Source organism: Mycothermus thermophilus (genome assembly GCF_041956435.1).
Source record: "Mycothermus thermophilus strain CBS 625.91 unplaced genomic scaffold VTJ04scaffold_3, whole genome shotgun sequence".
Classification (NCBI taxonomy): domain Eukaryota; kingdom Fungi; phylum Ascomycota; class Sordariomycetes; order Sordariales; family Chaetomiaceae; genus Mycothermus; species Mycothermus thermophilus.
In genome coordinates, this window is record NW_027191429.1 from 869,414 (window position 1) to 893,454 (window position 24,041).

Sequence of the window (24,041 nt, forward strand, 5' to 3'; positions counted from 1 at the left end):
CCTTCCTCAAAAGAATTACATATTCGCCAACTCAAAATCAATCATCCGATCCATAAACGTCCTCCTCTCCCCCGTCAGCTCCGTCTGCAGCCTCTGCTCCACCAACACCCGGACCTGCTTCTTGGTCACGCTGTCCAAATCCACCTCCCGCAGCACCGACTGGATCGCCTCCACAATCGCCGCGTCGTCCACATGCTGCCCTCCGCCCACCGACAAGTCGGGATGCAGACTCAACCTGCTCTGGCTCCCCGGCAACCCGGCACCCGCGCCACCACTCATCATGGACAGCCGGGTATTGGACTGGCTGGTGGGGATCCCGAGGTTGATGGGCGGGGTATTGCTCATGCCGCGCAGCCCGATGGCCGTGCTGGAGCGGTTGTTGACCGGATCCGCGAACGGCGTGGCCGACGAGGCGCGGCGCATCTGATCCATCGCCGTCGCTCCTCCCAGACCCAGCGCGCTCTGCCTGCTCTGCATCGCCGTCGGGTTATCCGAGTACGGGCTGGCCATGCCGCCGAGCATGGTGCTGGTGCGGGTCACCGAGCCGGGGAACGCCGGGGTGCCTGGGGTCGGAGGCATGTAGGCGGCTGCGCCGCCGCGGGCGGGGAAGCCGGCGAGGACCGACGGCTGGCGGACCGACGAGTAGACGGATTTCATGTCGTCCATTTCGTAGTTTTCGTCGTAGATGCCGCCGACGCCGGCGTCGAGACCGAGATGCTGCTTCTCCGCCAGACCGCCGGTGCCCCTGCGCCCGGGAAGGTTGTTGAGCAGAGCGTAGTCGTCCCAGCGCTGGAGGGGGATCGAGCGGGGGTCGAATCCTTCGTCGTCTTCCACGGCAACCACCTGCTTCTTGCCCGACTCGCCGATAACGATGCGCGTGTTACCCCAGGCGAAGTCGTCCTGGTTCCAGAAGGAGTAGATGGGCAGGACGAACGAGTAGATGGGGAAGGCGAGAATGTAGATGATCATCCAGCCAATGTGCTGCCACTGGCGCTTCATGATAAAGATAAGCGCCTGCAAGCCGTACACGGCCGCCAGCATGATGATGGAGATGAGCGGGAACGGGCCGGTGCGCGTGATGACCGTGTAGAGGAGCCAGCCGAGATAGACGCACGTCGCAGGCAGAATGATCGTACCGAACAGGTCGATGAACACAATGAAGCGCATCGAGAAGCAGCAGAAACCGCACATCTCGGGCAGGAACATCAGCTCGACAAGGTTGTGGATGGTCGAGTTGATCCAACGACGACGCTGCGACAACAGGACGCTCCACTTCTCGGGCGCCGCGGTCTGGCAGTAGGCATCCGGGATGAACTTGTACGACATGTAGGGGAAGTACTTGGTCATGAGCGTGGTCAGGTAACGATCTTCACCGAGCGACAGGAGGTTCTTCTTGTGGAGCGTGTCAACGTGGCACTCGCTGTAGTCGCGGATCACCTCGTCTGAGATGATGAGCGGCTTGCCCTTGTCGGCGGTGCGCAGACGATACATGGAGAAGCTGGTGACCGTTAGCAAATCCGGTATTTTTTTGAAGGACGGACAGAACGAAAAACCTACCATCCAGGCAAGCAAGTGACGCTGCCAAACAACGACTCGAATGCCTTGGCGAGATGATGCGAAATGTAGTACTCGTAGACCTGGATCATAGTCCACCACGAGCGCTCCTCATTCTGCAGACTCGTCTCGCCGCAAATACCCGCAATCTTAGCATCCTTGGCGCACGCGGCAACCAGCCTGTTGAGGGCGTCTTCCCGCACGCAGGTATCGGCGTCCACCATGAGCAGGTACTCGTACAGCTCCGGGTCCACGCCGATAATGTTGTTGATCTGGTGGAACATTTCCAGCTCGAGCGGGTTCATGGGGGCGCGGTGATGGACACGGTTGAGGAAGCTCATGAGCAGAATCTGCGAGTCACGCTTGCCGCGGTTGCCCGGCTTGGTCTTGTTGCGCTCCGACTCCTTGCCCACCTTGACCACCACGAGGTACGGGACCACATTACCCTCGTACTCGTAGAGACCCGAGTAGACCTTGCCGTAGTTGAGCTGCTCGCTGCCGGTGCCGACCGACTTGAAGGGCAGGGCGGGAGGATCGACCTTGGGATCGACGCCGAGAATGTCCAGGACGATCTTGGGCGTGGGCCTGTCATTGCCGGCACCGACGACAATGCCGTCGCAGATGACCACGATCAGCTTGCGCTTGTTGTCGTACTGAAGGGCCGTCAGGGAATCGAGAGCCTTGCGCAGCGAGTCTTCACCCTCGGTATACGCAGGCACCTGGCAGATGACAAACTTGTCCTGCGGAGACGGACGGCGCTTGCCGCCAAACTGCAGGGCCGACACGAACTTGATGGCGATGACGGAGCAGAGGATGACGGTGAAGGCGATGAGCATCCACTTGTTGACCTGGCAGCGGGGGGACTCGCGGTAATCCAGAATGCCCTTGTAGAACTTGTTATTGATGCAGTTGAGCGAGTTCTGCATCGCGATGAGATCCGTCTTATTGTCGCGCGCTGCGTCGAGTGCCTGCTGGATGTGCTCTGTGACGTCCTGGCCGGGGGCGTTCTTGAAGACGGACACGATCTTGGGGTGCAGGAAGGCCGTCCGGGGGTGCTCGCTCTGGCGCTTCTGCGTGTAGAAGTAGTCGGTGAGGTCAAACACCTTGCCGTCCCAGATGTACCACATGTGGTTCCAGTCCTCGCCCTCGGCCTTGATCTGCTTCTCGTCCCAGACGAGCTCGCCCGTGTAGTACTCCTCCATGCGCGGCAGGAATCTCTTGGTGTACCAGTCCACTTTGCGCAGCGCGCTGTTGGGCTCGCGCGCCTGGTAGCCCGAGAAGTGCTCGGCCAGGGGCCACTCATTGGTGTTGTTCTGGTAGAGGAAGACGGTCTCGTCCGTCACGACTCCAGGGCAGGCCAGGGTCAGCGGGATGGGGAAGTATCCGTCCATGTCGAGACCGCCCAGAGGCTCCATGGCCTCGCGCGTCGACTGGAACGCCGGCGTGCCGTGCTCGAGCTTCCAGAACTTGGTAATATCGTAGACCTTGCCGTTGATGCTGACCCAGAAGTCGTCGTAGCCGCGATGGTTCTTGACCTCGTTGCGTGACCAGGCCTTGTCGTAATTGGGACAGAGAATCTTGCCAAAAAAGATGATCCAGAACACGATCAGAGCGTTGAGCAGGAAGATGAAGAAGCAAAGCACCACCTTCTCGCGCCACGCCATGCGCACGTCGGGCCGCTTCATGCGGCCAACCCACTTGAGCAGCGGAGACGGGATCCAGAACGTCAAGGCCCAAACGATAAACACCCAGGTGCGGCGGGCCGACGAGATGGGCCGCTCCTCGATCTTCTTGCCGGCGGCGAGGTCCTCATCCAGCTCGCTCACCAGCTGCCCGTCGTGGTTGTAGTACATGTTGCCCTTGTACGCATCACCCTTGGTGCCGAGGCCGTAGTCGCCGTTGTTGCTAACATTCCTCATGGCCGTCAGCTGAGTCGGAGCGATGGAGGGGGTTCCCGACGGGCGCGGACCGGTCCCGAGACCGCCCGCGCCGAACGACGCCTGGCTCATGTTCCTCTGGTGGACGAGATGTTCCCGGCTGCCGTTGGACGAGACGTCCGGCAGGGGCGTCGCGCCGGGGAAGAAGCCGCTTCCGGAGCCGGCATAGCTGGTGCCGAAGGGGCCCGGGTTGGGCATACCAGGCAGGCTTCCGAGCCTCTCAGCATCGGGGACGACGCCTCCCGCGCCGACGCCCATGTCGAGAATGTTCTCGGCCTCCCACCAAGCACTCTCCTTCATCCAGACACGCTCACGACCGAGCACAACTTCGCCGTTGGTCCACCCGCGCTCGAGGATCCAGCTCTCGATGCCATCGCGGCCGTCCATGCAGCCCAGGACGCGGTAGCGGCGCACAAACTCGTCAAAGTCAAAGTCGGCCGTGTAGTCGAGATTCTTATTCCTCCGGTTGGCCCACTCCGGGAGGCGCCAGGCGCGCAGCTGGCGGGACACGGTGCCGGCGGACCAGGCCGAGTTGACCGACGGAAGGGCCGCCAGGCTGGCGGGCGACTCGTCGGTCGGGTGGATGCACAGGTGGTGCCACGCGCGGCTCGTGCTGAGCAGCTGCGCGATATCAATGCGGCCGGCCTTGCCAAGGGTAATGCCTTCGGCGGGGTTGGGCAACAGGAGCTGCTTGAGGAAGCCGTCGTCTTCGGCGGCCAGAGCCACCTTCTCGAGCACCTCCTCGCGCTTGTCCAGCTGGTGCTGGCGCTCGCGGCCTTGCGAGCCGACCATGATGCCCAGGTCGGGCCCAGCCTCTGCAACGGCGGTCTGCATCTCGCGCAGAACAGTGCTGTTAGGAGCCGGAAGGTCGATGCCGTCCTGCTTCATCTCGGCATTGATGCCCTGGTTATCGTCGAAGACGCCGCGCATCGCAATGGCCTTGCCCAGGTTGGGATCGGGGACCTCAAGGAAGTGCAGGCACACCGTGTCGTCGACCTGGCTGCCCGTCCGGCCCTCGGCCTCTTCGGCGCGGGCGATCTCGGCGGCAATGGCCTCGTTGCTCTTCTTGATGACCCAGTCCACGAGGGCCTCGTACAGGCCGGTGAGGAGGATGGAACGCTCGTCGGTTGTGCACTGCTTGGCCAAAATCTCGGGTTCCAGACCAAGCAGGCCGCCAACGTCCTCGGTGATCTCCTCCAGGGCATCCTCGTCCACGCTGTAGTTGGTGGTATCTCCCAGCTTCAGCAGACCAGCCAGAGTCGAAATGAAATTCCGGTGTGTGGAACCCTTAATGCCGATTTCCTTGAGCGCATTACGGAAGTCGTCGGCGGCGGCGCCATCGTCGGCGGTCGGAAGATAAGACGGCGGGTCGTAGGTGCCAGAGCGGGACAGCAGGTAGTAGCTCGATGCGCCCTTGAGGCCCAGGAACTCGCGCTCGGCCGGGGTGGAGGCCGAAGTCAGGAGGTAGTAGAAGACATCGAAGGCGCGGTGGCCTGGCTGGGCGGGAATCTGAAGCAGACCCTTCTCCGTGTCGATGCCGCCCTGGGAGAGCGCGAGACTGGCACCCACCACCTTACCGGCCAGGTTCAGGGTCAAGGTGACGCCCAGGGCAACTTGCCGAGGGGTTGACGGGTTGTAAGGAGTGACGCAGCGGAGGAAGGGCTCAAGAGCGTGGAGGGACTGGAGGAGCGAGTTGGGGACAGGGACGGGGAGAGAGCTAAGGGCAGGACGGAGCAATGATGGGGTAGACGTGTGCAAAGAGCTAGAAGAGCCGTCAGCTGGCAGGGCCAAAGCTACAATTCGTCTCGGAAGGTCACGTACCCCAAGATGATGCAGCCGTCTTCGGCACGGCGGCGAGCATGTTCCCAGGCGCGCGTCACCAGGTCGACGTCAATGGTGCCGCCGACCTGGCCCGTGGGACCCGGCTGTGTGGCCGTGAGCCATGTGTTTACGACAAGACTGGTCGCGGCATCGAGACGGTAGGGTTGGGAGGAGAGGTACGAGTTGTGGATGGCGTTGAGAAGGGTGGTCGTCGAGACCTGGGCTGGCTGGCCGGCTCTCGTACCCAGGCCGGACTCAGAGCCCATCGAGGAGTACATGGACATGCGGTTGGCCATGTTGTTGAGGGGATTAGCGTGCGGTGCCCCGGAGAGGGGGACACGGCGACGAGGGAGAGCGGTTCACGCGTCGGTTCAGCTGCTTCTCGGTGGTGTGTGTTTCCACGGGCCACTCCTAGTCTCACGACGACGAGGGCGAGGAGGAAGAGGACTCAATTCCCCGCCAGAGACGGCGTATTCGATACACAAAAGGCGCTGCGGACTAGTCGATGCTATCGCTAACGAGCGTAACGAAAGAATCCAAGTTTTGGGTGTGGCAGACTCGAGCAAGGGCGTCTGGACTGGCGGGATGACGTCCGTCCCTTGAGTGTGGTTGGCGTGCGTGATGCACCTTCGTCGCGGCGGCAACGGGCCAGCCTTTTCCTCAGGGCAGCCCCTTTCTGAGCAACGAGTGCAGGAAAGAAAGATTAAAAAAATCTAACAAAATATCCCACCACCAAAAGAGTGGCAGAATTCAAAAACTGATGGAAAAGATCTGACACACAACGACCGTAGAGAAACCGCCGAGCGAGTGAGACGGCGTGTGTAGCAAAGTGGTAACGACAGCGAAGGAAGCAACAAGCAACAGACAGAAAGAGAGTGAAAATGCTCTGCCAAGCCTCGAAGGCATGTTTCCCCCGGACGTGGAACAGGCACAGGCACTGGGCAGGACAAGATTGACCACGAGACAGGGCCGGTTGGCGCAGCTTTGGCGGCAGTGATGGCGTCCGGGGGCGAGAATTGCACAGGCTGTTAGTGGCTGCTCCGGGCGGATTGCAGCTGGTAAGGCCCAGATTGGATCTTGGTTGGATCATGGCTTCATCCCCTGAACCCCCTGCACCTTGCATCCCTGGGTCTGGAGCCGGGCTGTGATCGAGCACAGTGTGCCGCAAAATTACGGTATCTTACGCTACGGCGGCCGACAAGTGCCAACTTCTTGCCACAAAATGAGGACCTTCGCCTTGCATGACACCCTTGGGCTGTGTCCACTGAAACTCTCGAGACCAGGAATCTTTTTTCGTTGCGAATCGAATGAGTGGAACGAGCAAGCACAGTGCTTTTTTGCTGGCATTTTCCCACTGCAATTTCCGCGGGGACAAGGTCCACCTCATCATTCCACAGCAATGAATGTCTTGAATGTTTGTCTGTCCTGTTGAATGAAATGTGTTTGCTTCGAACCCGAGTTTCTCGACTTCCTCGAGTTCCCACAGATGAGGGTTCCAGAAGGTTGTATGCGACGGGTCGGGTCGAGTTGAGTGGCCAGCACAGCGTTGCGTCTGACGATCCATGGTTGCATTGATGCCACTGATTCCACTGACGCCACTCGGGTCCAAGCATCGCGGCGGTGCACAGGGCTAAAAAAGGGTCCTCGGTAGCTCCCGATTGCTCCAATACGAGCCCCGGCAGAAGGGGAAAGATGAGCCCGATGAACACTCACTGCGGGATGCTTCCAACGGCGACGGGAATAGGTCGCCATCCACACCCAACGTTCTCTGACGCAGTCCGTCAATGTTGTGTTGACCCACTCAATCTCACTGGACACGAATCCCGAGGCCCCCGCGTGACACAAGCAAGCAGCACACATACACAGCACACATACACAACACACGAACATGCCATCCGCGTGCTCAGCCGGTCTTGAGCCCGAAAGAACGGCAGCCGAGCCACGGGGCTGCGGATACACTGTGCGACGACAATTCGGGTCTTTTCTCCGTCTCCGTCTGCAGCGCTAGTTTGAGGTGAACGTTTGGAAGTGACGCCGAGTTTCAGTTCGTCAAAGAGACACACAAGCTGAATTTGGATCGTCAAGAACGTTTACACTAACTAGGGCCTGTTAGCTGTGATCGTTAGTCTGGTCTGACTGTCCGGGTCTAGCGAGAATCGACGAGATGAGAGATCTTGGACAATTTCCACGACTCCATCGTTGGCTTCGAGCCAATTTCGCCGCGCGAGGCCGGTGAATCTTGGGAACAAGTGTGCTTAGCCTGGTTACTAGGTACCTATGTGTGTGTACCTATGTACATACATACATACGGAGCACATACCCAGGCACAGCCAGAGGCGCATAGGTATGCCGTACGCCGTATGCAGGCATGCGAGATGTCTCAGGACGGGAGGTCGAACGTGCTGATCCTCTGTCACTGCTCACGCAGGTTTAAGGGGTCCACGCTTCCTTGACTGCCGAGCTGGCATCCGTCCAACCGGGACATTCACCCGAAGACTCGATGCCGCAGCAGGACAAATGCCCCCTTCGTCTCCTCCTTCACAACCGTTGCCTGTTCACCTTGTCCTCCTTGACAAGGTCTCCGGAGAAGTGCCCCAATGGCGTCATTCATGCCGTCGAGATTCGCGGCTCCTCCGTCCTTCGGGCGATCCGCGGCGTCCCCGTGCGAACGGCGCATCCATGGCGCCCTGAACTGTGGCCCACCCCGGTGGATATAGCGCCGGCTGATGCGGCGGCAGGAGCATGATCCGCGCCTTCGATGGGGCCGAATCGAAATGTCTTTTATTTTTTTCTTGTCGGGACAGGGCCTTGTGTTCTTGACCGGGGCAGGATATTAGGGTCAAGTGAACAAGGCCGTCAGCACGTGTAAGAAGAAGTAGGGCACTGCCAATATCCAAGTTGCAGTCGCTCGTCCATACGAAGGGGATGGCAACTTGGAAAAATCGATCCGAGATGCAAGTCAGTCAGGTGTGCGGCCCCGAGGGTTGCGTTCCAGATCGGTTTTTTGTGTTTGTTTTGAACCACATCCGGGAACTATCGACCTGAGTGGGCGCGATCCAAAGGCTGGGTGCCGTGGTGCATCCCCTGCGCATCGAAGTGGATCTGGGCCCCAGGGGGTCGCTCCAAGCTCGTAACGAAGCGTAATGAGTGGTCCGAAAAGGCCAGAAAAGGAGGGGGTGGCGGTAACCGGCCGCCCTACCAAGCCCACCAGGACAAAAAGAAAACACGAAGTGTGGAGGACAGAGGAACGGTTCGCTGCTCTGTGGGCGGTTGCCCCTTTTCCCTGGTTGCTCTGTCCCGGCCTGGGGAGACAGCGTCCAATGAAATCATGTCAGACTTCTCGTGCAAGCGTGAAACCGCGAAACCGTAAGCCGCTGGTGGAAACCGCTGCATCGTCTTTTCCTTCCCTCAGTTGCTGTCTTGTCTGTTGACTGTTGTCTGCTGCTTTGTGGTCGACACTGTCTGGGGAGAGAGTTGAACCTGGGAAAGAGCCAGTTTGGTGCATTCCATTCGTTCCACCTGGACGTCCTCACCTCGTCAACCCTCGAGTCACTTTCCTCTTCGCTCGCTTTCCCCTGTCTCCCGTCCTCTCTTCCTGGCTTGCCTTCCAGGTTAACCAGGCCTCGTCTGTGTCCCTCGTTCACACATTCGTTCCACCATCCCAATCAAACTTTGGGACGGTCAGGCAGGCTCTTCAGCTCGTCTGATTCTGTTCCTTCGCTTTCACTCTCCTGGCAGAGCATCGCTTCCGGGGAAACCAAGTGGAAGTGGGATATTTGGTGTGTTAATTGTCTTTTTTATTTTTTTTTATAATTTTTGGATTTACGGCCACCCGTCTCCAAGTCAACAACAACACTACCACCACTCCGGGCCCGGACAAACCACCAGCAACTTGGTCTCCCGGCTCCGTCTCCCGGAGGCCGGACGAACACGGCGACACGTCGAACACTCCATTGGCGCTGCCCTTCGTCCTGTCCCACGGCTATAACGCCCGCTGCTGCTGTCCCTAGCTAGCCGTAGCCGGCCACCCAGCCTGCCAGCTCCCGGCAGCCTCCCATCCCAACCATGGCTGCCCTTAACCTCCCTCCCGGAGGAGGAGGCGGAGGAGGGGGAGCTCACACCCAGCCTTCTCTTCCTGCTCTGCCGGCACACTCCCAGTCCGACACCCAGATCACGGCTCACCTCGCCAGCCGCTTCCACGTCCAGATCCCCATCTCTAGGCTCTCGTCCCACGGCCTGATCTGCATCAACACCTACACCTCCTCGACCAAGGGCGATGGCTCCCGCGACTCGTGCGCCCAGGCCGCCGCAGAGGACCTGGCCGAGCGCGCGTTTCTTCGCCTCGGCCACCGCTCTGAAAACCAGGCCATTCTCTTCTTGTACGCCTGTCCCCGTGTCCCAAAGCAAGCGAGAGCCCGGTTCCAGCTAACCTGTGTTCCAGGGGTGAATCCGGCTCTGGCAAGACGACGATACGATCCCACCTGCTGACCTCGCTCCTCAATCGCTCCTCCACGCCGCTGTCCAACAAGATCTCATACGCCGCCTATGTCTTCGATACCCTCACAACCACCAAAACCGCCACGACCCCCACGGCCTCCAAAGCCGGTCTCTTCTTCGAGCTCCAATACGACACGGCCGCCACGACCAACCCCGTCCTGATTGGTGCTAAGCTCCTCGACCACCGTCTCGAGCGCAGTAGGATCACCGATGTGCCCCCTGGCGAGCGCAACTTCCATGTCCTCTACTATCTCCTGGCCGGCACCACCGCCGCCGAAAAGGCCCACCTCGGCTTCGACGCTCCCGGAACGTCGACCAAGCGCTGGAAGTATCTGGGTCACCCGACCCAGCTCAAGGTCGGCATCGACGATGCCGGCGGCTTCCAGCTGTTCAAGAATGCCCTGCGCAAGCTCGAGTTCCCCCGCAGTGAGATCGCCGAGATGTGCCAGGTCCTGGCCAGTATCCTGCACATTGGCCAGCTTGAGTTCGAGACAACGGCCAACACCACCGCCACCGCTGATGATAGCGGAGGTTTCTCGCACGAGGGCGGCCAGACCGTCACCACGGTGAAGAACAAGGATGTTCTGGGCATCATCGCCGCCTTCCTCGGCGTCAGCGCCAGCGACCTGCAGACCACCCTCGGCTACAAGACGAAGATGATTCACAAAGAGCGTGTCACAGTCATGTTGGATCCTGCCGGCGCCCACGCCAACGCCAACGAGCTTGCCCGCACTCTCTATTCTCTACTTGTCGCCTACGTGATCGAGAGCATCAACCAGAAGCTGTGCGCCGCCGAGGACTCCATCACCAACACAGTGTCCGTCGTCGACTTCCCCGGCTTCCAGCAGCAGAGCTCCACCGGCTCGACTCTCGATCAGCTGCTCGCCAACGCCGCCACCGAGTGCATCTACAACATGACGCTGCAGAACTTCTTTGACCGCCGCGCCGAGCTGCTCGAGTCCGAGGAGGTGGCCGTTGCCCCGACGAGCTACTTTGACAACTCGGATGCCGTCAAGTGCCTGCTCAAGCCTGGCAATGGCTTGCTCAGCATTCTGGACGACCAAACCCGCCGCCACCGCACCGACATGCAGTTCCTCGAGAGTCTGCGCAAGCGTTTCGAGGGCAAGAATCCGGCCATCACCGTGGCTGCCTCTCAGACCAAGATGCCCGGCTCCAACTTCTACACCGAGAACACGGCGGCCACCTTCACCATCCGCCACTACGCCGGCGAGGTCGACTACCCCGTCAAGGGTCTCATTGATGAGAACGGCGAGGTCATTTCGGGCGACCTCATGAATCTCATCAACGGGACCAAGAACGCCTTTGTCGCTCGCCTGTTTGGTCAGGAGGTTCTGCAGACCGTCGTCCACCCGCAGGAGCGCAGCACTGTCATGCAGGCGTCTGTTAGCTCCCGGCCCATGCGCGCTCCTAGCGTGATGTCGAAGCATGGCCGGGCCGGTGCCCGCGCCCAAGCCCACCGCCAGGCCGCCCTGGCAGCCGCCGAGAGGGCCGAGAGGGAATCGTCGATGGATTACGGTGGCAGCGATGCCGGCGACTCGAAACGCGGCGGTAGCGGTTCGCGCTCGTCGGAGCAAGGCGCCGCCGGCCAGTTCCTGTCGGCCCTCGAGAACGTGTCGCAGGCGGTGATGGCCCCGGGTACCAACTCGTACTATGTCTTCTGCATCAAGCCCAACGACCGCCGCATTGCCAACCAGTTCGACTCCAAGTGCGTGCGCGCCCAGGTGCAGTCCCTTGGCATCGTCGAGATCAGCCAGCGGCTGCGGTCTGCCGACTTCAGCGTGTTCCTGCCCTTCGGTGAATTCCTGGGCCTTGCTGAGGCCGACACGGCGCTCGTCGGCAGCGAACGTGAGAAGGTTGAGGTTGTGGTTGAAGATAAGCGCTGGCCCTCGAACGAGGTGGCCATCGGCGCCACGGGCGTCTTCCTCAGCGAGCGCTGCTGGATGGAGATTGCCCAGCTCGGCGAGAACATCTCGCAGTCGGGTCGCTACGGCCTGCCGTCGGATGCCGGTGATGGTTCTACTCCCGGCGATCCGTTCGGCATGTCCAAGGAACGGTTGCTGCTGTCGGCCGGCAACGCCACTCCCGGAAGCTTTGGCGAGAAGAAGGCCGGTTACTTCGGGAACAACGATGACGCCCGCTCCGAAGCCGGTGCTTCGGCGTTTGGTGGCGGCGACATGTTCAAGAACCTGGACACGCGCGAGCAGATGGCGGAGCGCAGCAACGAGAAAGATATGCAAGAGGTCGAGGAGTACCGCGACAGTCCCTCGCGTAAGCGCTGGGTCTTCGTTGTGTACCTGCTCACCTGGTTCATTCCCGACTTCCTCATCAAGTGGTTGGGGCGCATGCCCCGCAAGGACGTGCGGATGGCCTGGCGCGAGAAGCTGGCCATCAACATGATCATCTGGTTCAGCTGTCTCGTGGCCGCCTTCTTCATTGTCGTCTTCCCCATGCTCATCTGCCCGCGCCAGCACGTCTACAGCCCCGAGGAGCTCTCCAAGTACGATGGCAAGGAGGGACGACCCGCGTACGCCGCCATCCGCGGCCAGATCTTCGACATTGGCAAATTCATTCCGCGCCACTACCCCAGCTACTTGCCTTCCAAGATGCTTACCCAGTACGGCGGCATGGACATCACGTCTCTGTTCCCGGTCCAAGTCTCGGCTCTCTGCCAGGGAGTTAACGGCCAGGTTTCTCCCACCGTCCTGCTGGATTACAAGAGCGTCAACATCACGGGCTCCGCCGCCGTCATCGCCCGGACGGACCCCAACGCCCGGTACCACGACTTCCGCCACTTCACCAACGACAGCCGTCCGGATTGGTTCGCGCAGCGCATGAAGATGCTCCGCGCCAACTACAAGGTTGGCAATGTTGGCTACTCGGCCCAGTACGTGCGCACGCTCAGCACCAAGGAGAACATGGCCATCGCCATCCTCAACAACCGCGTCTACGACATGACGACGTACATCCAGGGCGGTCGACCTCAGCGAGCCCCTCCTGGCGAGCCGGAGCCGACGGACCCGGAGGCGGCCAACTTCATGCATCTCTTGGTTGTGAACCTCTTCCGCGAGAAATCTGGTGAGGACATCACGGAGCTTTGGATGAACTTGCCCCTCGACCGAGGCACCAAGAAGCGCATGCAGCTGTGCCTTGACAACCTGTTCTACGTTGCCGACCTGGACACGCGCGCCTCTCCGCAGTGTAAGTTTGCCGAGTACTTGGTGCTGGCGGTGTCGATTCTGTTGGCCAGCGTTATCGCCTTCAAGTTCTTCGCTGCCCTCCAGTTTGGCACCAAGACCATGCCCGAAAACCTCGACAAGTTCATCATGTGCCAGATTCCGGCCTACACGGAAGACGAAGAGTCGCTTCGCCGCGCCATCGACTCGGCCGCCCGCATGCGCTATGACGACAAGCGTAAGCTGCTCGTCATTATCTGCGACGGTATGATTATTGGTCAGGGCAACGACCGCCCGACGCCGCGCATCGTGCTCGATATCTTGGGCGTGTCGGAGACGGTCGACCCCGAGCCGCTGAGCTTCGAGTCGCTTGGTGAAGGCCAGAAGCAGCACAACATGGGTAAGGTGTACTCGGGTCTGTACGAGGTGCAGGGCCACATCGTTCCTTTCCTTGTCGTCGTCAAGGTCGGAAAGCCGTCCGAGGTGTCGCGTCCTGGCAACCGTGGCAAGCGTGACTCGCAGATGGTCCTGATGCGCTTCCTCAACCGCGTGCACTACAACCTGCCCATGAGCCCGCTCGAGCTGGAAATGTATCACCAGATTCGCAACGTCATCGGCGTAAACCCCACCTTCTACGAGTTCCTGTTCCAGATCGATGCGGACACGGTTGTCGCCCCGGATTCGGCCACGCGCATGGTGTCCGCCTTCATCGACGACACGCGCCTTATTGCCTGCTGCGGTGAGACGGCCCTGACCAACGCCAAGTCGTCTTTCGTCACCATGATTCAGGTGTACGAGTACTACATCTCGCACAACCTGTCCAAGGCCTTCGAGTCGCTCTTCGGTTCCGTGACGTGCTTGCCGGGCTGCTTCTCCATGTACCGCATCCGCGCCGCGGACACGGGCAAGCCCCTGTTCGTGAGCAAGGAGGTTGTCGAGGCGTACGCCACTATCCGCGTCGATACCCTGCACATGAAGAACCTGCTGCACCTGGGTGAGGACCGTTACCTCACGACGCTGCTGCTCAAGTACCACAACAAGTACAAGACCAAGTACATTTTCCGCGCCCACGCCTGGACCATCGCCCCGGATTCGTGGAAGGTGTTCCTTTCGCAGCGCCGCCGCTGGATCAACTCGACCGTGCACAACCTGATGGAGCTCATCCCCATGAACCAGCTCTGCGGTTTCTGCTGCTTCAGCATGCGCTTCATCGTCTTCATCGATCTCCTGTCGACCGTCGTCCAGCCCGTCACCATCGCCTACATCGTGTACTTGATCGTCATGATCATCCAGAGGTCCACCGTCGTCCCCATCACGGCCTTCGTGCTCCTCGGCGCCATCTACGGTTTGCAAGCCATCATCTTCATCCTGCGTCGCAAGTGGGAGATGATTGGCTGGATGATCCTCTACGTCCTCGCCATCCCCGTCTTCAGCTTCGCTCTTCCGCTCTACGCCTTCTGGCACATGGACGACTTCAACTGGGGCAACACGCGTATCGTGGCTGGTGAGAAGGGCAAGAAGATTGTCATTTCGGACGAGGGCAAGTTCGACCCGGCAAGCATCCCGCGCAAGAAGTGGGAGGACTACCAGGCCGAGCTCTGGGAGGCGCAGACCCAGGCCGCCGGCCTGCACGACGACACGCGTTCCGAGGTCTCTGGCTACTCGTATGCTACCCGTCCCAACATCCCCGTGCCTGACTACGGCGGCGGCCTCGGCCCCGGCGGATACACGCCGAGCCGCCCGGGCTCCATCGCGGGCTACCCGTCCATGCCCGCCGCCCCGAGCCGCCTGTCAGTGGCGGCGACCGACATGCTGGGCGGCGGCGGCAGCTCGGGCAACCTGCACCGGCAGAGCCAGTTCGGCGGGTCGCAGCTGGGGCTGGGCGGGCTGACGGGCCCGTCGCCTTCGGGGTCGCAGCCCGAGATGGAGATGACCAACTTGGCCGGCATGCCCAGCGACGACGCGATCCTGGCCGAGATCCGGGACATTCTGCGGACCGCGGACCTGATGACGGTCACCAAGAAGGGGGTCAAGCAGGAGTTGGAGAGGAGGTTCGGCGTGCCGTTGGATTCGAGGAGGGCTTATATCAATAGCGGTAAGTTTTGCCTTCTTCTCAGTTTGATGATGATGATGAGTGTGTAATATGCATGATGCTAACTTGTATTTCTTTGTTACAGCGACTGAGGCGGTTCTTTCTGGACAGCTGTGATTGTTGTTGTGTTGTGTTGATTGATAAGTAGGTACGCGGGGATTCATGGGATAGACTGCTACACTTGCCTTTTTAGTGGTTTGGTTTTTCTGGCATCTTCAAATGGTGTCACGTCTTGTCTTAGTGGCCTTAAGGTTTTGCTTTTGTTCGGCTTGTTGGTTGCTGCCGGGGGAGTGGTCAGGTTTTTGTTTAGTATTAGGGTATCATTGTTGTTGCGTTTCTTTTTCTTTCTTGGTCGTTCTCGTCGTGGGAAGTTCTCTCCTTCTCCAAAAGAAAAAAGGACCTTGAATAATCCATGTAATAATGCATGCATTGAAGGAGGTGAGGAGATAACTAGGGTTCTTAAGTTTCTGCTCTGCGAAGGGATGGATGGATGGGGAGGAGAAGGGGAGGGGAAAAGTGAGAGGGGTGAAAGAGGTGTGTGTTTGTTAAGTAGGGTAAGATTCAAAAACTCAAAACAGAATTGTGTTTAGTCAGTGAGTGAGTGAGAGAAGGCGTTAGTTATCTTGAATAGAAAGGACGGTGGACTTCATGTTTCCTTGTGAGAGTGAGTGCGTCGTGTGTTATTGCCTGGTTGATCAATTATTATCATCATCATCATCATCATCATCATCATCATCATCATCATCATCATCATCATCATCATCATCATCATCATCATCATCATCATCATCATCATCATCATCATCATCATCATCATCATCATCATGCCACCAAAAGAGCTCGATTTTCGTGCATTCATTCATTCAACCGACAGTCTTGCTTGCTTGCTTGCTTGCTAGCATCTCGAATAGAAGAGAGCCACCCAACATCTCTCGCCGCGTCATAAACCACCATGACTACGACTACTACTACTACTACCACCACTTACACATAAGGAGAAGAAGAGCGGCGACCGGGCTATCACGTAAAGAACAAACGAGAATAACAATAACAAATAAAGAGCAGAGAGAAGAGAATTCAGACGCCTGCCTTACTATGTCTATCTCGTTCTTCCTTCTTTGGTTTCTTTCAATTCAATTCATCCATCCATCCATTCATTCCCATCCTTCATCCCTCATCCACAAACATCCCTTGGTGGTTCACATCCCTTTCCTCACTCACCGAATCTTGGCCTTAATGTACGGCACCTCCACATCCTCCCCATTCACATCCTCCGTCACCACCTCAAACACCAATTCCGTCTGGTGTTCGGGAATCGGCTTCTTTGTCACCGACTCGACCAGCTCGCTGAGCTTGAGGCCGAGCCGGTCCTTTTGCTTGGCGGGCGGGAAGAAGCTGGCGTACAGCAGGCTGACGCCCGAGCTGAGCATGGCGATGGTGAGGCCGCGCTTTTCAAAGTCGTCAATCAGCTCGCGCAGCGTCACGTCGCCCACCTCGAAGCGGTCCCAGATCTTGTCGAGCGTCACCTTGCCGTCCGGGCCCTGGTACTCCACCTTGGGGCTGGCGATGGGCTCGCTGAACCCAAAGAAGGGCAGGGCCAGGTTGACGAAGCCGTTCTTGTACTGCTCAATGTCCGTCTTGCCGTCGACGAGCTTGTACAGCTCCAGAATCACCAGGCCCGTGACAAGCGCCGTGGTCGTTGCGATGGCGGGGATGATCTTGCCCGCGATGAACTTGGTCTTGTGCCGGTCGGCGGGCTCGATCTTGTAGTTTTCGGCGCGCAGGTTGCTGGCCGCCGTGATGAAGTCGATGTGGTAGTTGGTGTCGTCGTCCTTTTCGAACTCGACTGGCGTCAGCTTGAACCCGGCCAGGGACTTGGGGTCCGGGAGCTCGTTGATCAACCGCTGGAGCTCGCCCTCGTCGCCGAAGGCGTTGGCGTTCGGGTCCTGCACATGTGTTAGTCTTTGTTCTTTATCTTCTCGCTCAGGTTCGCTACTTACGGGCTCCTTGTCATCGGCCTGGATCTTGACGTTCGCATCCGGCGAAAAGTCGGGGATGATCATGTTCTCGAGCGCGGCGAGGTAATCCTGCCTTGTCTTGCCCTTGACGTTGATGTTGTAGTTGAAGGCGTGCAAGTTTGTGGCCGCCTCGATGAAGGCAAAGTGCGTCGGGTTGTTGGGGTCAAACTTGAGCGGGTCAGGGGCGCGCTTGGGGCCTGACCAGAAGGGTGTGCCCGACGACGTGACCGAGTCCTTGGGGAAGTTGTAGAGCAGCTGCTGGATGGCGTTGTTGTACTGCTTCTCAAACAGCAGGCGGGCCCACTGCACGCAGTCTTCAAACGTCAGAGCGCGCTCGTTCTTGAGGAAATCGACCAGCATCTCGAGCGTCGCCTTCTCGTTTCCGCCCTGCTTGAGCGTCGTCTCCAGGTAGTTGGGCTGGGTCAGATACAAGTTCACCGTCTCGGCCGGCTTGACAAACGACGTCTCAAACAGCTCGCGCGCCCACGCGATCGTGTGCTCGATGCGGTTGGGGAAGCTGCGGAGGGTGCACATGGGGAACGACTGCTCGGGCGGGTCCTGAGACGACGAGTACGACTCGGTGAGCCGCGGAAGCACCACCTGCGTGTTGCCCTTGGTGCCCAACGTGCCACTCTCCAGGAGGGGCTTGTGGAAGAAGACGCAGCGGCGGTCCACGTACGTCCTGGCCTCGACGTTGTCGAGGGCATTGGTGACGCCGTCCAGGCTGTTCCAGAAGTCCTCGTTGAAAATGTGCTCCGTCTCGGGGCTCACGCGGTCCTTGAGGGCCACAATATGACCCTCAAGCTCGGGGTTCATGGCCTGCACCGCCTTGGCCGCGCACTCGCTCTTCATCTGACCGACATCCTTGGGGCGGAAGAGGAACTGGCGGTTGAGATTGCTCTTCTCGATCTGGTCCATGTCGGTCACCGTGATGCGGCCATTGGGGCCGGTACCGAGGCCGATCATGGCCCAGTTCTTGAGCATCTCGCAACCGATGGCGCCAGCACCGACGAGGAACTGGCGCTGGTTGGCAAGCTTCTCCTGGAACTCGCGGCCAAAGACGGCAATCTGACCATCGTAGCGCGAACCGATAGGCTTGCACAGCTCCTCGGTGCGCTTCGAGTTCGCCGGCAGCGCCTCGAGAGCATCAAAGTACATGTACTGCTTGATGGGGAAGAACTTGCCCGACACGGCCTTGAGCACCTCTTGGGCGGTGAGACCACCAAAGAAGGCAGCCAAGGGGCTGAGATCGCCGGTCGCTTGGTAGCTAAGCTCCTTGAGCAGCTTCTCGTCAAACTCGACCTCGACGCCCTCCTCCTGCGCCAGCTTTTTGGACAGCTCGAGGACAAGGGCGGCATCCTCATCGTTCAGGGGTCTCGGGAGCCGACCCTTCTGCTCAACGAAAGCATGGAGGGCCTGGAAGCCGATGTGGAGCTGCTGCGGGCGGTCAAACTTGGCAAAGTCGGACACGACAAATTCGGGATCCTTGATGGCTTCCGAGATGGGCTTGAAGTCGACAAACTTGGGCATCTTGACCTGCTGGAAGAGACCGCCGCGCTTGTACTGGCCGAGGCCCGACACGTCGCCGATCGAGAAGGTGTAGGGGCCCTTGACGGTGACCTGGCGCGGCTCGCAGCCGTTCAGGGCCTCCATGCCCTCGACCTCGGAGAAGGTGACGTAATCGCCATCCTCCAGGCCGTGGCGGGTCTCGTCGAGGGCCGACACCACACCGTCCTCGTCGATGTCGGCGACTATGCCGTTGACTGGATTCTCGCCCGTCGCATCGTACACGGTGAAGTTCTTGCCAAAGTCGCAGAAGACGTGTCCAAAGAGACCAAAGGTATCGGCGACGATGAAGTAGATGCCCTTCTTGTGGCAGTAGTCGCCGACAATCTTTTGGACGCGCAGAGGAGTGTTGGTAAGCACAACGACCTGGTACTTGTCAAACTGCGAGAGGTTTTCTGAGAGGCTGTTTCCAAAAGAGTTAATGTATGTGCGCTGTTGATTGTGGTGCGAGAGCTGGAGGCCATACCTGGGAGACTCGTGGATGCGGACCGGGGTGTAGGCGTTCAGCTCGGCGACGCGGGGGGCGGTGACCTGATCGCGGGGCTTGCCGACGTCGTCAGGCCGGAGGAAGAACTGAGCCGAGAGATCCGCGATGGCGACGGGGGCAGGATCGTAGAGGGTCAAGCTCTTGACGCCAGCGAGGGCAACATTCTTTGCGATCTCGACGCCGAGACCCTTGAGGCCGACAATCAGGACGTTGGAGGCGATCATGCGCTTCATGGCATCGTGGCCGAGGACGTAGAGCTGGCGGCTGTAGAGGGACTCGTCGATCTCGGGCGCCTGGCCCGGGTCGTCGGTCTGCATCCTGGTGACGAGGTCGACCTCGACCGGCTGCTTGCTGTCGGTCATGGCGCGTTTGAGGGAGATGGGCAGATCGCCGTCGGACACCTTGCGCTTCCCCAGCTTGTCGGTTGTTGGGAGGTGAGAGACAGAAAGAGCAGAAATAACTAGTTTACAGGTCGCTAAGGGTTGGTATCAAGATCGGCGTGCCCCTCGATAATGGGTTCCGGGAGCCGAGATGGGGAAAAGATGAAGATATTGGGTAGCAGTCTTGTGGTGGTTGTGGTGGTTTGTAATCGAGGATGGACCACCGAAGATCAGGTTGGATGTTGTCAAGTGAATGGGAAAACAGTCAGCCCCGCCACAGCTGGAAGCCTGGAGGGCTGGAAGGAAGCACGGAGGCAGTGACGAAGGCGGGGCCACAGGTGCGGGGTGGAGCCAGGCTGTCCCTGCCCCGTGAACTGTCGCGGGTCCCTCTGTCCAGCCTAACCCAGTGTGGCAACCACCTACAGTTTTCATGGAGTGTTTATTAATGCTTTGACCAGAGCTCTCCTGAATTTGGTGTGCCTGATCAGTGGAAATACCTATGTGTCACTTTGACACAGTACTCGTTGGTGGCAGTGTGACAAAGTCAAGGCTACCGATGGACCCTCGTGCATTTATCAGCACATCTACTGTGAAGTAGTTCTGTGGTTTGATTGATGTGGATTCGATTCATCTCCTTTCCATTCCATCACGAAATCCACCTCATATATCCACCTAGCAACTCCAATGTCATGGCAGTGGACTTGAACGTCCTCAAGTTTCAGGTCTGAGACGAATGTTGGAGGCCTTCCATAGCATGAACGGAAGAGTTGGGGTCTAAGGCTTACGTATTGCTTGATGCTCGACGGCATTGAAACCCTCAGCATCACCAGACAATGCTCATGGGCTGCAAGATCCGGACTGGATGACTAGAGGTGTACTAGGTACGGTACTATAGTTCTGTGTCCTTGCACCCTCTTAAAATGGAGAGACCCCTTACTTGTCAGTCAACTCATTCCCCCATGCGCCAGCGCCATTACATGAATCCACTCTTCTTCCTGCCTGACAAAATTCAAGTACGATACAAAGTACACTGTTTCCTAGGTACGTCTTCGCAGACACACGTAGGATTTCGAAACCACCAAATGCGACACAGTTTGAGAAAAGCCACACGCCACGCCTCTGCCTGTCTGGCAGCCATCTTGAACCCCTGCCCAGTGTCCCATCTGTGTTACTAGCTGAAGCTGGTCGATCCGGTCCTTCCCAGCGTCATTGAACAGCCTTGAGATGGACGTCGCTGGTAAAAGATGTCAGCATATATCACCAGGAAGAAGAGGCTGTAGAGTGGTGGGCGTACAAGATCAGATCTGCGTTTGGCGGAATATGGCCGTGGAAGCCCCTGAAAGACGTCAGCATAAGGTACCTACGTCTTCGAAGACGGTCCATTCGTCCGTACCTCTCTCCGTAGGCATAGTCGCTGCAGAGAAGTATTGCCATCAGTTCTCGGTCTTGTCCACAGTATCCTAGACAAGTCAACTCACCTTGTAATATCAAGAGTGGCTTTCTCCCCGACTCTCATTTCCAACACTGCCTCGTCCCAACCTAGAGGAATAAAAAAACACACATAAGCTCCTGTTTTCTCCTGGACAACGGTTTCGTAGTAGTTGGTAATACCCCTGATAAGCCTCCCGACTCCAATCTCAGTCACAAAGTCACCCCTGCCGATGGACGAGTCAAATCTGAGTAGTGGAGCGAGGGCGTTGTTAGTGAGCATAGACAACTCGGACACTATCCCATTCAACTTGGTATAACGTCAGACACTCACTCTTGTCCCTTGTTGTCGGGTTTGCTTGGGTCCTTGAGCCAACCCGTGTAAGAAATGGTGACCTTTTGCCCTCTCATGGGCTGAGGGCCGGTGCCTTCGACGTGAGTGATGCGTGTGACACCCATTGTTTTCTCGAAGCAGCAACCAAAGTTCGTCGGCAGAGAGGTTGGGTTGGAAGCCCTTGGCCAGTGATGTGAAGACACTAGTTGACGGTGGTGCTTTGGAGTTGTAATTCTCGAGCGGTGTTGAGGTGACACAAATGTTGAAACTTGACAGCCGGGAGAGACTCGACACCCGATCAAGTACCTCTGTATGAGAACAGGGAGCTGGACTTGAAGGAGCAACGAAGGCTGATGATGATGAGATGGGGAGGCCAGGTCGACATGGCTGATGGAGAGCAGACCTCTTTATATCCAGCGCCGGGTATAGGATGAGGTGGTTTGGGACAGTCAGCCAAATCCCGTCTCTTCCACTTTGTCTCGTGTTACACCCTGACCCAGGGCGGCCGTCTCTCTGCTGCAGTGGTCACGGCGGACCCGAACGGCATCCAGTCCTTCGGGCCGTGTTGCCTCGACCAAAACCTGTCCCCCTGTCCTCCTCCCACCCTGCACATCTTGTGTGTAGTGTATGTGTGTGTGTGTGTGTCTGTCTGTCTGTGTTCTGTGCGAGGCGGACGTACAGTAGCCGCACACAAGAGATGCCGCATATCCGTCACGGTCACATGCTGGCTGGGAACACAATCTGGACCCGGATTCAACAGCCCTCAACGTTGATGGATCGGCAAGGCGCGTCACAGTCTCGGGCCTAGTCGGTCCCCACGCGCCCTCCCCCCTAGTCGACGACGTATGGGAGAGCCGCTGGGAGGTGGCCACCTGGAACTACCTGATCTACCTACCTGGTCGGTAGACACGACCGTGATGTGCTGGCTGGTGGTTGCTCGGCTTTCGCCCCCCGCAACCTGGAAAAGCAAGCAAGCTGCTATGGTTGGCTGGGCAGACGTGTTAGATGCAGAGCCTGACAGGACCTGGCAAGACATGGAGTGGACGGGAAGAACCTGAACGAGAAGAGAGAAAGAGAGGCCATCCACTTGACGCGGGATTTTCCGTGGTGCTCCCTAGTCCAGTGTAGGTGCCTTGTTCCTTCTCCCGTGGGGTGGTGGTTCACCGTTCGTACCGCGGAATCTGATCCCCAGATACCTGAGGTCGCTCTTTCTCTGGTGCACCTTAGGTAGGTTGTCTCCATCCTCCAGGGCAACCCTGCCCGTTGTGCCATTTTCTCGTGTTCTCTTTTTTTTTCCCTCGCCCCTTGGGTCAAGTAAGGTACCTTCCAGGTTGGAAAATCCCACATCCTCCAACTCTCCTCTCTCTCTTTCGTCTCGATGATGGGATTTCTAAGTCATCCATCCCACATGCTGCCGCTTCCCGCCTCGTCACCAACCTTGTTCCCAAAAACCCAATCTGTCAACCGCATCTTGCATCTTTGCCAAACACGATCATCGGGCCTCTTGGCCAATAATCAGCATGGATCGCGGTCAATCTGCCGACAAAGTTGCATTCGGTATCACCCTGGCCGCAGCAGCCCCGTTGATGTCCACCACCATCCGACGAAGATGGACAACACAAGGCATTAGCTTCATGCTTATTCCGGCGTCGAAACACATCACCATATCGTCCATGATGAAAGTGACTTTTCTTTCCGCATCTTTCTTGCGGCCTTATCACACACCTTAGCCGGATCGCCCAGCTGAGCCAAGCTGAGAGGCACATCACACCCTCCCGGCCTTGCCTCCCTGAATGTATTGTACATACATACATACAGTACGCTTGTGACATCCACCCCGTCTCGGACGGCACTCCGATCCCGGATAAACCGTTGGAATGACAGTCTCAGCCTCACACACACCCTCACCCCTTTATGCTTTCCGGTGGCTTCCCTATCCCTTGTTGAAGGCTTGAGCCGTGGTCGGCCACGGGCTTTTGAAGCAGATCACCATGGTCAAACCTCGACCAGGGAGTCCTTTCCCGCATCCCCTTTACCGACCCAGGTTCAGAAGCATAGGTACATACTTAGTTGGGCGCAAGTCTCCATCCAACATTGAAACCCAACTGCGGGCAGCCAAAAGCTAAAGTCCCGAGACTAGGGTCGGAAAACCTGCATGCATATCCCATACCCATCCGCGGTTGGTCCAAGAAAAAAACAGCACTTGAAGAGCCCCAGGCCTGTCAGACAACCCGTCGTACCCGGAGTCGAAGGATCGTCATCCCCGAACTAGTTCACGGCATGCCATCATTGCGATCCAACCACGGCGATTTCCCTTATGCCGTTCCGTGTCCCCCCTCTTTGCTATTTCGTCACATCTGCCTCGGCCCTGTCCTGTGGCCTTGGTGGGCCTCAATGCTAGCCATTGATCGAGAAACGGCTAGTAAGACAGCGATCTGAATGGGCAAGAAGCAGAGCAGATGTAAGTCATCGACCCCCAGACACAGGCAGCCAGTCGTTGAAAGATGACAAGCGAGACATCACGTCTCTTTAATCCTTATTGGAAATCCAACTCCGGCCGCAGTCTACGAGTCCTTCCGGGCGATGGCATGCAATGTCTCGATCTGCACAACCTTTGATTGCAACTTCTATCGCAGGACACCGGCCCTGGATTTCACCGGGTGTCTGGATCATAGCTCGTCTCGGTTGTCCGCATCATGGAAATATCGGGCGAGATTTCCCTCTCTCCCCCCC

At 58.3% G+C, this 24,041-nt stretch overlaps 7 protein-coding genes across 7 annotated transcripts; 3 read left to right on the forward strand and 4 right to left on the reverse strand.

Moving 5' to 3' along the window:
• Positions 1-15: 15 nt before the first annotated feature.
• Positions 16-5,608, reverse strand: VTJ04DRAFT_4420 (uncharacterized protein; the record flags this gene model as incomplete). Its single annotated transcript, XM_069362428.1, has 3 exons — positions 16-1,498; positions 1,558-5,253; positions 5,313-5,608. 3 exons carry the CDS (start codon positions 5,606-5,608, stop codon positions 16-18), a joined length of 5,475 nt encoding a protein of 1,824 aa, XP_069219375.1.
• Positions 5,609-5,683: 75 nt separating this feature from the next.
• VTJ04DRAFT_4421 (uncharacterized protein) lies at positions 5,684-7,682 on the reverse strand (the record flags this gene model as incomplete). The annotated part of the gene is made up of 2 exons (XM_069362429.1): positions 5,684-5,988; positions 7,622-7,682. The coding sequence occupies 2 exons, from the start codon at positions 7,680-7,682 to the stop codon at positions 5,684-5,686; spliced, it is 366 nt and encodes a 121-aa protein (XP_069219376.1).
• Positions 7,683-7,812: 130 nt separating this feature from the next.
• On the forward strand, positions 7,813-8,058 carry VTJ04DRAFT_4422 (uncharacterized protein; the record flags this gene model as incomplete). The annotated part of the gene is made up of 1 exon (XM_069362430.1): positions 7,813-8,058. One exon carries the CDS (start codon positions 7,813-7,815, stop codon positions 8,056-8,058), a length of 246 nt encoding a protein of 81 aa, XP_069219377.1.
• A 574-nt stretch (positions 8,059-8,632) lies between these two features.
• VTJ04DRAFT_4423 (uncharacterized protein) lies at positions 8,633-9,322 on the forward strand (the record flags this gene model as incomplete). Its single annotated transcript, XM_069362431.1, has 3 exons — positions 8,633-8,678; positions 8,725-9,093; positions 9,156-9,322. The coding sequence occupies 3 exons, from the start codon at positions 8,633-8,635 to the stop codon at positions 9,320-9,322; spliced, it is 582 nt and encodes a 193-aa protein (XP_069219378.1).
• Positions 9,323-9,377: 55 nt separating this feature from the next.
• Positions 9,378-15,212, forward strand: VTJ04DRAFT_4424 (uncharacterized protein; the record flags this gene model as incomplete). The annotated part of the gene is made up of 3 exons (XM_069362432.1): positions 9,378-9,691; positions 9,754-15,098; positions 15,181-15,212. 3 exons carry the CDS (start codon positions 9,378-9,380, stop codon positions 15,210-15,212), a joined length of 5,691 nt encoding a protein of 1,896 aa, XP_069219379.1.
• A 1,100-nt stretch (positions 15,213-16,312) lies between these two features.
• Positions 16,313-19,528, reverse strand: VTJ04DRAFT_4425 (uncharacterized protein; the record flags this gene model as incomplete). Its single annotated transcript, XM_069362433.1, has 3 exons — positions 16,313-17,041; positions 17,096-19,082; positions 19,146-19,528. The coding sequence occupies 3 exons, from the start codon at positions 19,526-19,528 to the stop codon at positions 16,313-16,315; spliced, it is 3,099 nt and encodes a 1,032-aa protein (XP_069219380.1).
• Positions 19,529-20,752: 1,224 nt separating this feature from the next.
• Positions 20,753-21,433, reverse strand: VTJ04DRAFT_4426 (uncharacterized protein; the record flags this gene model as incomplete). The annotated part of the gene is made up of 6 exons (XM_069362434.1): positions 20,753-20,780; positions 20,841-20,882; positions 20,940-20,960; positions 21,025-21,085; positions 21,158-21,222; positions 21,309-21,433. The coding sequence occupies 6 exons, from the start codon at positions 21,431-21,433 to the stop codon at positions 20,753-20,755; spliced, it is 342 nt and encodes a 113-aa protein (XP_069219381.1).
• Between the last annotated feature and the right edge of the window lie 2,608 nt (positions 21,434-24,041).